We start from the raw sequence: 12,755 nt of genomic DNA, 5'->3' as shown, positions 1-12,755 counted from the left end.
GGCCTCTAGATTATGCTTATTATACCAACATGGTAGTTGTGTATCATTAATTGAGTTTTATCATGTAATAAGGACAGACAGGTCAGATTGGGTTTGGACAAAAGTCTTGTCGCATACACAAAAATATTTTTTTTAATTTTGAATTTTACTTTGATAACACAAGAATGCTACAATAGCATCAGAGCATAAAGTCATGGTGCCCTGGGGAAAAAAAACAATATCATATATGACAAGATGAGCTTGGAGGACTGCATCCATACTGCATCCACTTTGATGTGGAGGCCGAAATATGAGAAGAAGCACCATCCTGCTGAAGAATTTGCCGTCTCCTGTGGTTTGGAATGTAATCGCCATCAAGAATCCTTGATATTTCAGGCTGCTGATGTTGCCATCCTCTCTGCAGATCTTTTGCACACCCCCATACAAACCATGATTTTTCCTCCGCCAAACTTGACTGTTTTCTGGGTGAATCTTGGGTCCATGCGGGTTCCAACAGGTCTTCTGCAGTATTCGTAGCGATCGTAATGCAGTTTAATGGATGATTCATCAGAAAACTTTTCCACTGTCTATCGTTTTGGCAAAAAAATGGTTTGGGGTTACAACCAGTATGGGTGTGCAGAGTGGATGGCAACATCAACAGCCTGAAGTATCAAGAGATTATTGCTGCCTAATACATCCCAAACCACAAGAGAATGTAAATTCTTCAGCAGGATGACGCTCCCTCTCATACTTCAGCCTCCACATCAAAGTTCCTGAAACCAAAGAAAGTCAAGGTGCTCCGGGATTGGCCAGCCCATCACCAGACAAGAACATTATTGAGCATGTCTGAAGTAGGATGAAGGAGGAGGCTTGGAAGATGAAACCAGTCCTGCAAGATTGCTTTCTTTGCCATTCCATACTTCATCAATTAGTTATTTGAGTAATTGCCGAGACATATGGATGCAGTCCTCCAAGCTCATAGCTTGGGAGTCATACACAATATTATTTGTTTTTTCCAAGGCACCATGACTTTATGCTCTGATGTTTTTGTAGCATTTTTGTGTTATCAAAGTAAAATTAAAAATTAAAACAAATATTTTTGTGTATGCGACGAGACTTTTGTCCAAACCCAATCTGACCTGTCTGTCCTTATTACATGATAAAACTCAATTAATGATACACAACTTTATGTTGGTATAATAAGCATAATCTAGAGGCCTTTGCCTTTCATATGAGCCATTTCTGATTCCAATTGATCAACTACAAGTCAAGTTATCATCTGTTGTGCCTACAACTTGGATAGGTGACAAGACTTTTGTCAGGCACTGTACATGATGGGGAGTGATCAGACCATGTGCTCATCCAATCCCATATCATATATTTCTTACCTCATGGTCGTAATGAAACATGATAATAATGACAGGTGGGAAGCACAGTGCCAAATGCTGTCTCCCTTTAGATAGAGAAGGCTATCTTTTTGAGATTGGAAAATCCATAGAAAAGCGAATAATATGAAGTCATTAACATTATCGTTATGACATTATTAAATAGAATGGGTGTGACTGACGAAAGCTGCTTGATCCATTAAATACAATGGCACATCTAAACGTCACAGTGCATTTAATAAACCGTCTGTCTTGTTAAAAAATGATTTTTATCATTTATGTTCACTTTTTATCAGCAGCATTTGAGCTAGGAGTGGGGGAAAGTGCACGTGTCAGTGATATCACTGATGGATGTCTGGGCAGCGGGGGTGGGGGGGGTGGGGGGGGGTGGGGGGCGGAGGGGAGGGTCTGATTAGTTCAGCATAGAAACCGAAATAAGAAGAAATGTCAATGTAATGAGTAATCGTTGAGGTTACTGCTTCAATTAACAATGGAAGACAAACAAAAACATTATTAGCAGCCAATTTATTTCCTAAATTAAATCCTTACTCATCATTCTAGCAGTCCTGCACTGTTTGTGGAACTGCATTAAAGCTTGTGTGTGTTTTAGTGTCTCTTTTATATGTAATCGACAATCTAGGGTGGCAACCCACATTATATTTTGCCACACATTGTGCAAACACTTCCACCTTAACCAAGTTGTGGTGTTAGCTGTCCTGTTATAGGAAAATAATTGCACTTAAAAATACATAAAAAATTCACTTACAAATACGTTACAAATAAAACGATTGTGTTGTTGGCATGGTTACTGAAATGCTTGCCACATGTTCCATGTTACCATGACTTCAATCTACAGCACTGTCCTTTGACTCCCTCTGCTCAGGCTGCCTGTATTCCAGTGTTACTCAGCAATGGCTGGGAGCTGCCCTTCTCTGAGATCATCGACTGGAACAAAGCAGCCGTTATTGGTGACGAGAGGCTCCTGCTACAGGTACACCCTAACCTCACTCATTCCAACTCGGGACAGGTAGCTTTATTGGTTGGCACGGTAACACTGAAGCATGATATGGGCACTTCATAATGTTTACTATGGCTCAGTAAAGAGCGTCTGTAGATAGATGTGTTTGAATATGAGGGATCAGGGATGTGCACAAGGATATTTAACTGGGTTTTCAAGTGTGTAAAATGTCAGATGTAACTGCGTATCTGGGAGCATCAATTAAAGAGTGCCACCGTGTATAGTTGAACAAATGATACACTCATTCAAACAGTGTGAATGATTTATAAGCTTATTGTTAATCATTTTGGTGAGGAGTGATAATATATGGAGAAACAAATGTGTCATACTACTCAACGATTTACAAATGTGTTTCTCTATCCACAAATACAGAACTCCTTACTTGTGACATGTAAGATGTCTATTTTCTAAATTTGTACTTTATATTTTGTAAAAAAAAACTAAATACATCATATTTTTGCTGTCAAATTGGCAAATGTGTCATCAGGCACGTGCACAGACATTTTGGGGGGCAGGTGCTCAAAAAAAAAAAAAAAGGGCGCCCATCACCAAAATGATTAATGAAATTAAATCTCTCTCGCTCTCTGTCTTCCACTCCCTTAACGTCTGATACATCAAATGATGTCTAGGGTGCCTTTTTTCTGTAATTGGTCCACCTCACCATGCTTGTGCATCAAATCTGAACTTGGGGAATACTCCAGCCACCCATTTTTAGAAAACCAATGCTTTTAGAATGACCGCCCTTCATATTTGTTTTGGAGGAAAAATTCTGGTTGTCGTTGTAAAACTGGCAAAACGAAGAGATACATAATTATCACGTTAAACAATGTGGGAAAGGATAGCATGACCCCGAGAGCTAGCATAGTTTACCTGCTATTTTCTAGCTGTGAATTCTCGTGACATTTAAACAAACATTCAACATACTTTCGAAATTGTTTAAACGGCATTTATACAACACAAAATATGCACTTTCAGACAAATAATGTAATTAAACCTGACAAACGTCAGTAAACAGCTGGACAATGCTTTGAAATCAAGTTAGTTGTCTGTTTATTTTTTTAGGAAACGTCGGACCAGTCCGGTTTTCAGACGTATTGTTTTCAGCGGCACTAATGTTGTTAATTTATACAACGTCGGGGGATTGCACAAACACCGTCATTACCTGTTTGTCTGATGCAGGTCAGTGAAGAAGTAGGCTGCACCTGTTGGCCTGCCGCTCAACACTGATGTGGGGGATGAGGAGGGAGGGGGCTTGTGAGCACCGCAGAAAATAGGCAAAGAATACTTTATTCTATGTCTATGCCGCGGAGCATGTCGAGGCGAAATTCTCACAAGAACTCCAAATAAATGCCCCCTCAGATATCAAAACACATTTGGGGAAATTGATGACGAGAGACTAATTTGTATTCTAGAAATATTGATGATTGAAAAAAGAATTGGTCTCCAGAAAAAAAAGGGCACTTTTTCTCAACCAGGGCACAAGGGCTGGTGCTTGAGCACCAGTTGGGGTCTATCTGTGCACGTGCCTGTGTGTCATTCTCTGTGTAAATTGGAGTCACAAGTAAGTCACAAGTAAACAGTTTTGTATTTGCAGATAGAAAAACACATTATGAAATGGTTGAATATTTGTGGATCATGGTAAGATGTATTTACAAATAATGATGGGACATTGTTCTCTCCGTATTATCTTTTGACCCTGATGTTTCAAGGTGCCCACTTATGATTCTTCTCCGCAGCAGAGCTTCCTGAGCATGTGAAACATGTGGCTTTTGTGCCTATAAAGGAATGCAATGGCTCGCTTTACAATCTCAATGGTCTTTGTATCATTTTAGATGCCACCTGAATGTAATTATTTCTTTGCTTCTTTTTACGTTCCTACAATCCTGAAATTGTTGTTTAATTTCAAATTTCAAATATAATGCTCCAACATTATAGTGCTCCACAGTACAATCTTTTTGCTGCTCCTTAATAATAATATTTTTAATTAACCTTGACCTTCTTTATGTTCACAACGGGAGAGTGATATAATTGTGTGTTCTTTGGTGACTTGTTTCCACAGAAGGTAGCGAAAAGGAGAGAGAGAGAGAGAGAGAGAGAGAGAGAGAGAGAGAGAGAGAGAGAGAGAGAGAGAGAGATGGTTGGTCCAATGCCACACTACCTGAACACATTAATCCAGTCCTCCTCTCCTCATTTCTCTCCACCTACAGTAGTGTCCCTTCTAGCCAAAGGCACCTAAATCAATAAACCCCCTTTCCATTCATTAATTATGGCTACATCCTGTAAGATGTATGATATTTATATGCTTTAATTACTGAACTTATTAACAGTCGGTACCTCTCTGGCCATTCATGGCTAGGAGGGGGAGTGATAATTAATGTGGCAAAAGCTGGGGGATTTTTGAAATATGAGAGGCAAAATGTCACCAAAGACATGAAAGACAATGAGGATATTATAATGAAAAGACGGGGAAAAAATGATCCAGCCGGAGGGATAGTGAGAGAAAGGAGGAAGTAAGGAAGGAAATTGAACTAAAAGGTTTTAGTCTCTGCATCCATCTCTCCCTTTCTATTCCTTCCTCTCTCTCTCTCTCTCTCTCTCTCTCTCTCTCTCTCTCTCTCTCTATTCCTCCGTACCCCCCATCCTATCTCTCTCTCTCTCTCTCTCTCTCTCTCTCTCTCTCTCTGAATACATATGTGTGTGTGTCCTTTCATGGCTTAATACATTATAACAATTAATAAATGGGCCTGTATGTCATCAATTGATCTCATATGGCTTGTGAGATCTCCATCTTTCTCTGTTTCTGACACAGACGGGGGCTTTCTTTCCATTTGATTTGCATCCAGACAATCAAACTGCATAAAGCACAGGCCTATTAAAAGCTGTGAGTGGCTTCAATTCCGGTCCCAATAATTATAACTGATTACTGGCCATTGTGTGTAAGTGATTTATGAAAGCCAGCTATTCCTCGTCGCCTCCACCTACACAGGAAGTGTGCTCGCCATAATTACCGTGTGATAATTGACATATTGTCTTAACAAAGTGGACCTCTTGAAAATGGAATATTAAAATATTCCATTGTCTTTACACAGTGGGATGCCAGCGTGAGACCACGCCGAGCACAATGCAGTCTCAATTAATTGGCTCTTAATTAGTTGAGATATAAATGGATTTTCTTGTGGAGATGAAGTGCATCCTTGACCTTGGGGGAAATAGAGAAACATTCATATTTTGTTTTTGAATGATGAAAAGTTAGTACTTTTCTTTGCTTTGATTTCCTGATATACCCACATAGCTGCATTTTCTTTTGAAATTCAGCAGGCATGTTTAATTCTTTGTTGATTTATTTATGTTCCCAGGTCATGGTCTGCTGTGTAGAGGGCTGTTTGGAGATGAAAACTATATCGTTACTGGATTTACCATTCATTTACACTTAAAAGAAAAATTGTCAGCATGAAAATGATTTAGTTTTTTATCTCACAATCAGGGCAACAACAAGTGCCGGTTCCGTGAACGATCCAAGAGCAAATAGAGGCTGTATATTTCACCAAACGAGCAAAACCGAAGCCCTTCAAGTCAGACAGTGTTCAAGGTGTCAAGATGAAGAACAATAGCCAAGGTTATTCTAATGAGCCGCCCTCTCCCCTCTCAACACCTCAGCCCATGTAGAAGGCAGCTGGATTAAGAGGGGAGAGTGGAACAACACACACGGCGCTCTAATTCCATATTGCAATTGAGTTGCTGCACCTGCTGGGGGAATAGAATCTCATTACATTCAATTATACTGAGGAATGAACCGCAGAAAACCCAATGCAATACACAGAGGGGCTCAGCACCCCCACGGAGGCAGACTCTTACCTACTGAGATGTTCACAAACACACAAATACACAATATATAGGATCCCAGCTACACACACACACACACACACACACACACACACACATAACCTCCATAGACACCAGCATAGATGCAGACACAAGAGTGTGTACCCAATCACAGTGACAAACTTGTTCCACCCACATTAGACCATACTCTCTCTCTCTCACACACACACACACACACACACACACACTCTCTCTCTCTCTCTCTCTCTCTCTCTCTCTCTCTCTCTCTCTCTCTCTCTCTCTCTCACTTAATGGTACTCACGTATTCCCCCATACAGAGCAGACACATAAACAGCCGTGGTGAGCACCACAGGGGGTGGGGGGGGGGTGTAGAGAGTAGGGTAGGGGGCTTGTCAGTTAATTTGATTTATTTACATCCCATGTCTTGAGTTTATTAAAACTTTCAGTGCTGTCAGCCGCCGACCCACTCGCAGATCTGCCCAGGCTCCTTGCTCAGGCACGGTAGCGCGGGGATCGGGGAGCGTTAACCCCGTGTATTTCTATCAACTGAAAGGAGGGAGAAACAGGTTCTTTTCCTTCCCCCAGCCTGCCCCTCACTCCCATCCCGCTGTGTGTCACGTCATGTATCTTGTGTTTGCCCGTGTTTTTCTCTATAATTCATCACACGGCGCTGGGGAGGCGCTCACAGAGAAGAGGCAGCAACACTGCAGCGCACACACACACACACACACACACACACAGAGCAAACACACACACACACACACACACAGCAAACACAAGGAGCAGCATTCTCTGCCAGCCAGGGGGTCTGACACCACTCCCCCTGACACTCCACACACACACACACACACACACACACACACACACACATACTCACACAGAGGGAGAGACACACACACTAACACACACACACACACATACAGAGACACAGACACACAGAGACACAGATGCACACACACAGAGGCACGCATATACACATAAACACACATATACACACACTTACACACACACAGACACACACACACACAAACAAATACACACACAGAAAGACACGCTTATTAACATAAAAAACACACGTACACACAAGCCATCTCTCTCTCTCATAAACACACACACACACACAGACACATACACGCACATGCACATACACACACACACACAAACATGCAAGGTCTCTGACTCTCACACACACATATACACAGAGAGACACAAAAATCTAAGAAGCACAAAAACACGCACATACACACATTGGGGCGTGAAGAGAGAAAAACACCACACACACACTCTTTCTCACAAACTCATGCATGTCTACTTTTTATGCTTTGGTGCTGTGACAGCTCCTCACCAGGCCCAGCTTTATTTGTTTACTTATTTATTTGCCTGCTTACACATACACACACACACACACACACACACTGACAACAATTTACTCTCCAACATTTGGGTGGCACTAAAAATAAAGATAGCAGTGTTGCCGGTTACTCCCAGAAGCCACAGAGCTGTGGCCTCCAAAGACTGTAAAGGCCACCAGGGATCCTTAGGGAGTGATCTGTCACGATAGACCCTCTTGGGGAAGCTGAATATAGGGTTGGAATGGAACGTGACCTTCATGAAGAATCATGATCTTTGTAGAAATATGTATTATACCATGATATAGTATAGTATTATTTGTATTGTGTCGTGTTGTTTTTCATTGTATTTTGCTGTTACTTTACTGGTATGTGCTATAACAGTGATCCAGACCATTTCTTTCAGATTGCAACTTAATATTTTATTTCTGTGATTGATTCCTGCAGAGGAAACGACATTCCCCCTTCTGTGGTCAAGCATATTTGATTTCTCGCACATCTTTTCCCTCTTTCTCACCTTCCTCTTCCTCATCTCTTCCCTTCTCTTTGCAGATCCCTTCAATTACCAGATCAGTGGACCATGACAGGATATTGGCACTCAGGCAACAGACTCAGTTCCTGTGGGATGCCTATTTTTCTTCAGTCGCGAAAATAGTATTAACTACATTAGAGGTAAGTGCTACTTTTTCACTGAGCCCGTCTCCTGGTCGGATAGGTGGGGGTACGCGAGGTGGGGGGGCCGGTGGGGTGAGATGGGATGGAGGGGCGGTCAGGGTCAGACAGGAAGCTGTGGTGATAATGGATGGCCCCTTTTATAATGTGCAAAACGTGGAGAGCATGAATTGATGGGCTGCTGCTAGGGAGCTTTAGCCGCTGCTATGCTCTTGATTCCCATTCAGGTTTCGACCGCCGTTTTACAGCCGAGCAACTCATTATGGACACCCCAGTTTCGTGCTTTTGTTCCTCTTGTTTGTTCCATTTCTATCCGTCCATATTTGCCTCTTGTTGTACCTTTCGCTTCCTCTCTGTCTCTCTCTCTCTCTCTCTCTCTCTCTCTCTCTCTCTCTCTATTATTCACCTGAGGAAGTTCAAAAACAAGCTCAAGGCTTTCATCATACTCCATCTACATGCAGGATCAGTCACCACCACTACCATGCCATGCATTATGAAATGCTCACTACCAGGCCTTCAACCAGATTCTTAGCAACGTATCATCAGCAGTCTTCCTACTTATACTTTATTTAAGAAACTGCCTTTGGTATATTGCAACTTCATTCACTTATTTTGAACTGAAAATGGACACATGAATGCAACAATCGGCAAGAATTTCTGCCCTAACCAATCGATAGCCAGCCAGAACCAGGCAAATTCTAACTATTCATAAACTTTGCAGTAAGAAGTACTGTACTTCTAGAGGCTTTTTCATTATTCCCGAGAATGAATGAGAATGAATGAGTTCATTCGGTGCTTAAAATGAAAAACTGAACTTCTGTGTGTGAGAGCCTTGTCAAGTAGAATAACTGTGGTTACTAAAAGATAAAAAAAAAAATCAATGCCTTCTGAGTGGGAAATGTCTGATGTTTTGGTGGAGAAAAAGAGTCCTGGGGTTAGAGTAGGAGTCAGAGGAGCAGCAGGACTTGGAGGAGTTTGTGTGTCAATGCACATCTTTCTCAATGAGAAAGGCTCGGGCCTAATGGGGGAGCGGGCAGAGACTGGGAGGAATCTTTTTGGCACAGTATGAATCATTTCCATCCTCCAAAGCCAATAAGGCCACCCTTGATTGACCTCCTCCCGTCTGTGTTATTGATAATGATTCATTTTTGGTCCCAGTCAATTAGCATTGGCATGGAAACTGTTTAACAGGCACTGTCCTCGCGCTGGTGTGTGTGTCTCTGGACTATGATGGATGTGCTGTTGTGACGGGTCAGGTTCACGGTTCTCTGGGCTCAGGGCTCCACCTGTTTTAAATCAGAGCTGCTTTAGAGAACCTCTTCTTGTTCAAGCAGTTGAGATAAAACTGAGCTGTACACAGTGTAAAGATCTGATGTCCACTCAATAAGTATTCAAGTGCAAAGTTCTCTATTAAACAAACGTGGAAGTAACACAGGCGGGTAAATCCAACTTATCACTGTAGCATCAACTCTAGACTAATGTATATCTCCCGTGATCTCATTTCTGGTGACATCACTCATAAGGTCACATATACATGTACACATTATATGACACACAGTATGTGTGGACGTGAGGGGGACACAGGGAACGTCAGGGAAATCTCATGTGTTCAGAAATATATTTTGTATTTCATTTAGCCGTTTGAGGCGGAAATTAAAATGGCCAGAGCAGTAATGAGGTCTACCTGTTTACACTGCCAACAGTAGTTTAGTTAAGGCAAGCATCATGAGGTTTCTGGTTTCTGGCCAGCTCCCCACGCCTCTTTGTGGGAGTGTCATTGAGTCACATACTGAATCCCCCAGTCAGCCTCAGCAGCAGGTCGCAACAGCTTGTATGCCTTCACCACCATTGGGAGGTGGATTTTAGGCATGAATTAAAGTGTTTTGAGTGTCTGCGAGTCTGTGTATTTTAGGCATGAATTAAAGTGTTTTGAGTGTCTGTGAGTCTGTGTATTTTAGGCATGAATTAAAGTGTTTTGAGTGTCTGTGAGTCTGTGTATTCTAGGCATGAATTAAAGTGTTTGAGTGTCTGTGAGTCTGTGTATTCTAGGCATGAATTAAAGTGTTTGAGTGTCTGTGAGTCTGTGTATTCTAGGTATGAATTAAAGTGTTTTTTGAGTGCTGTGAGTCTGTGTATTTTATGCATTCACTTCATTTGCCACTGGAAATGTCTACTGACCCACCAAGGACTTTATGCTAAGGCCATCAGTAAGTGCTTAAGCATTAATTTAATAGTGCTAATGAAAGTACACATTTTTGCCATATAACCTCAACCCCACCTATCTTCTTCTTGAATACTCCATGGTCATCTCAAGCTCCTGCTGCATATTTCCTGGTATGATTGGTTTTCGTCACTAAATGAAAAATATCATCACACACTCGACCCTGTTTTGTGTCAGCCAACAGCTAATCATTTCTGTTCTGTTTGGAATCACTTTCCCATGACACATGAGACATCTTCCCCATGCATAATGAAGAAGAGAAGCCAGAGATGTGGAGAGAGAGGTAGAGAGAGGGAGGGATGAATGATGCTAAATAGAAAAACAAGATGGAGAGAGAGAGAGATGGCGTGCAGATGTACAAAGAAGGAGATTGGTTGAAAGACCCTCTGTAGAATCCACACTTTCTGTCTTACGGGCTGCCAGATCACCAGGTGTGTGTTTCAGGCACCCCCTCCTCCGAGAGCCGCACTCTTTTGTCCCGACATGTTAAGGGCTCACTGGTACCTGTAGACTGCCAACATGGGGGAAATGAGGCATCGTAAGCAGCCCAGCGAGCGGTCTGCCATCCCCTTTGAGGGTTAGCTGGCTGTGGGTAAGTGCCAGGCAATTCTGTGCAAAGAGGCAGTCGGCAAACAGCAGCGCTCGCCTCAGTGCCCTCCACGCACACGGGGGGGACCCCAAGTTGAGCTCTGTTTATGTTTATGTGTTTGTTTGTTTGGTTGGCTGCTTGATGATATTGGCGGGATTGATCTTTGTTTTGCTTTTTCGGATGTTTTTTTTTTTTTTTTTTTTTTTTACTTTTTGTCAAAACTGGCTCAGGTACAATCACTCAGCTGTGAAGAAAAAAACTGAAAAAAAAAACAATGCTGTGTTGCTCATCAAACCATGCACACTCCGAGTGCACATACTGGGGGAGTCTGTCTTTTCCCAAACCAACTGCATAGCCAGTTCATAAATCATCCCTTCTTTTGGCCCTGGAAATATCTTAACCAACGCGAATGAACTACACATATGTGTGGAGATCTCAAGGGAAGGAAGGGGGCAGCTCTAAACGAGTTGGGTTCGCTAATTAGACTCCCTCAATGATCTTAATTAAGACCAGCAGTCCCTTTCTATGAGAGAGACTGGGAACAGGTAGACTCTAAGCAGCAGGAGGGGAACAGGGGAAAGGTGGTGGGGGTGGGGGGGGGGGGGGGGGGGTAAGAGAGAGGGAGAGAGGGATAGAGGGAGGGAGAGGAAGACTGACAGAGAGAGGTAAGTGTCCATATGGACGGTTCTGTCTTTAGAGCCAAGAGCCAACAGGAAAAGGAATGGGGCAGCTGTTCTATTTTAGGATATCTCCAGTGTCTTTCTGGATACATCCCACCAAAACACATACTGTGCTTTATTCATGCTTGAGAGATTTTGAATTATGTCTTGTCTTGTGTTGTGAGAAGACAGATGCAGCCTGCTTCTACTGAGTTATAATAAGATTGGGAGGAGAGTTACATTTCTGCTGTTTCTCTATGTATCTGAAAAGATGCTACTGAAAGCAGATATCAAGATCAAGAGGCCCACAATCTCACTATGCATCAATGCTACCAAAGCTCCCATGTTGCCAAACCGCTTGACTCTCCATGGCTCTCATATGCAGGGTGTGTGTGTACAGTATTTAGCATCACAATGATTTCATTATTCCGACAACATTCAGACCTGGATGGGCTTTGGCAAACAAGTCAGCATTCATTTGCACATGAAGTTTTCCCATTGCCCTGTGTTAAAGGTGTTATCGGTGCACATGGGTGGTGTAGGCACACAGCAGTATTCACCTAGCATCAGCACACTCTGTTGTGCTGTTGTTTGTCATGGTTCTATTGTTTGTTTATATAGTGTTTTTTATTTACCACAGATAATCCGGGACCGAATACACTCACACATATCAAGAAGCAGACTGATGTGGAATTCTCTGCCTGGCGGACTGTACACCTTGCCACAGTTCTCCACGGACCCTTCAATGTTCCCCTTCTATTACTCCCTGCTGGGTGAGTACATACAGACCCAACAGCATGCCTAGTATGTGCACTGGTGTGTGTTGTTGTTATCATGCGTGTTGTGTTATTTAATAGTCGATTGTAAATGCATGAAATGACCACATTTTACCGGGTTGATGTAATTCCGAGGCATTATTTGAACATGTAGTATTTTGTTTGTTAACCCCAGATTAATGACAGAGTGTAAACACATTGCTGCCATCTAATGTATGCCTTTATATTTATATAATATTATTGTATGCCTTCATATTTATATTA

At 42.3% G+C, this 12,755-nt stretch overlaps 1 protein-coding gene across 1 annotated transcript in view; it reads left to right on the top strand.

Moving 5' to 3' along the window:
• LOC308382999 (exostosin-1) overlaps nt 1-12,755 on the top strand; it is a gene marked incomplete at both ends in the record, with an annotated part of 229,400 nt that overhangs the window by 181,756 nt on the left and 34,889 nt on the right. Inside the window, 3 exons of the mRNA XM_080860560.1 lie at nt 2,248-2,355; nt 8,127-8,246; nt 12,356-12,488. Of these exons, the coding sequence (XP_080716686.1) occupies nt 2,248-2,355; nt 8,127-8,246; nt 12,356-12,488 (361 nt within the window). The remainder of the gene's footprint in view (nt 1-2,247; nt 2,356-8,126; nt 8,247-12,355; nt 12,489-12,755) is intronic.

The sequence above is a fragment of the Sprattus sprattus genome, assembly GCF_963457725.1.
Source record: "Sprattus sprattus genome assembly, chromosome: 2".
In the NCBI taxonomy this organism is placed as follows: Eukaryota; Metazoa; Chordata; class Actinopteri; order Clupeiformes; family Clupeidae; genus Sprattus; species Sprattus sprattus.
This window is presented reverse-complemented; position numbering and strand designations above follow the sequence as displayed.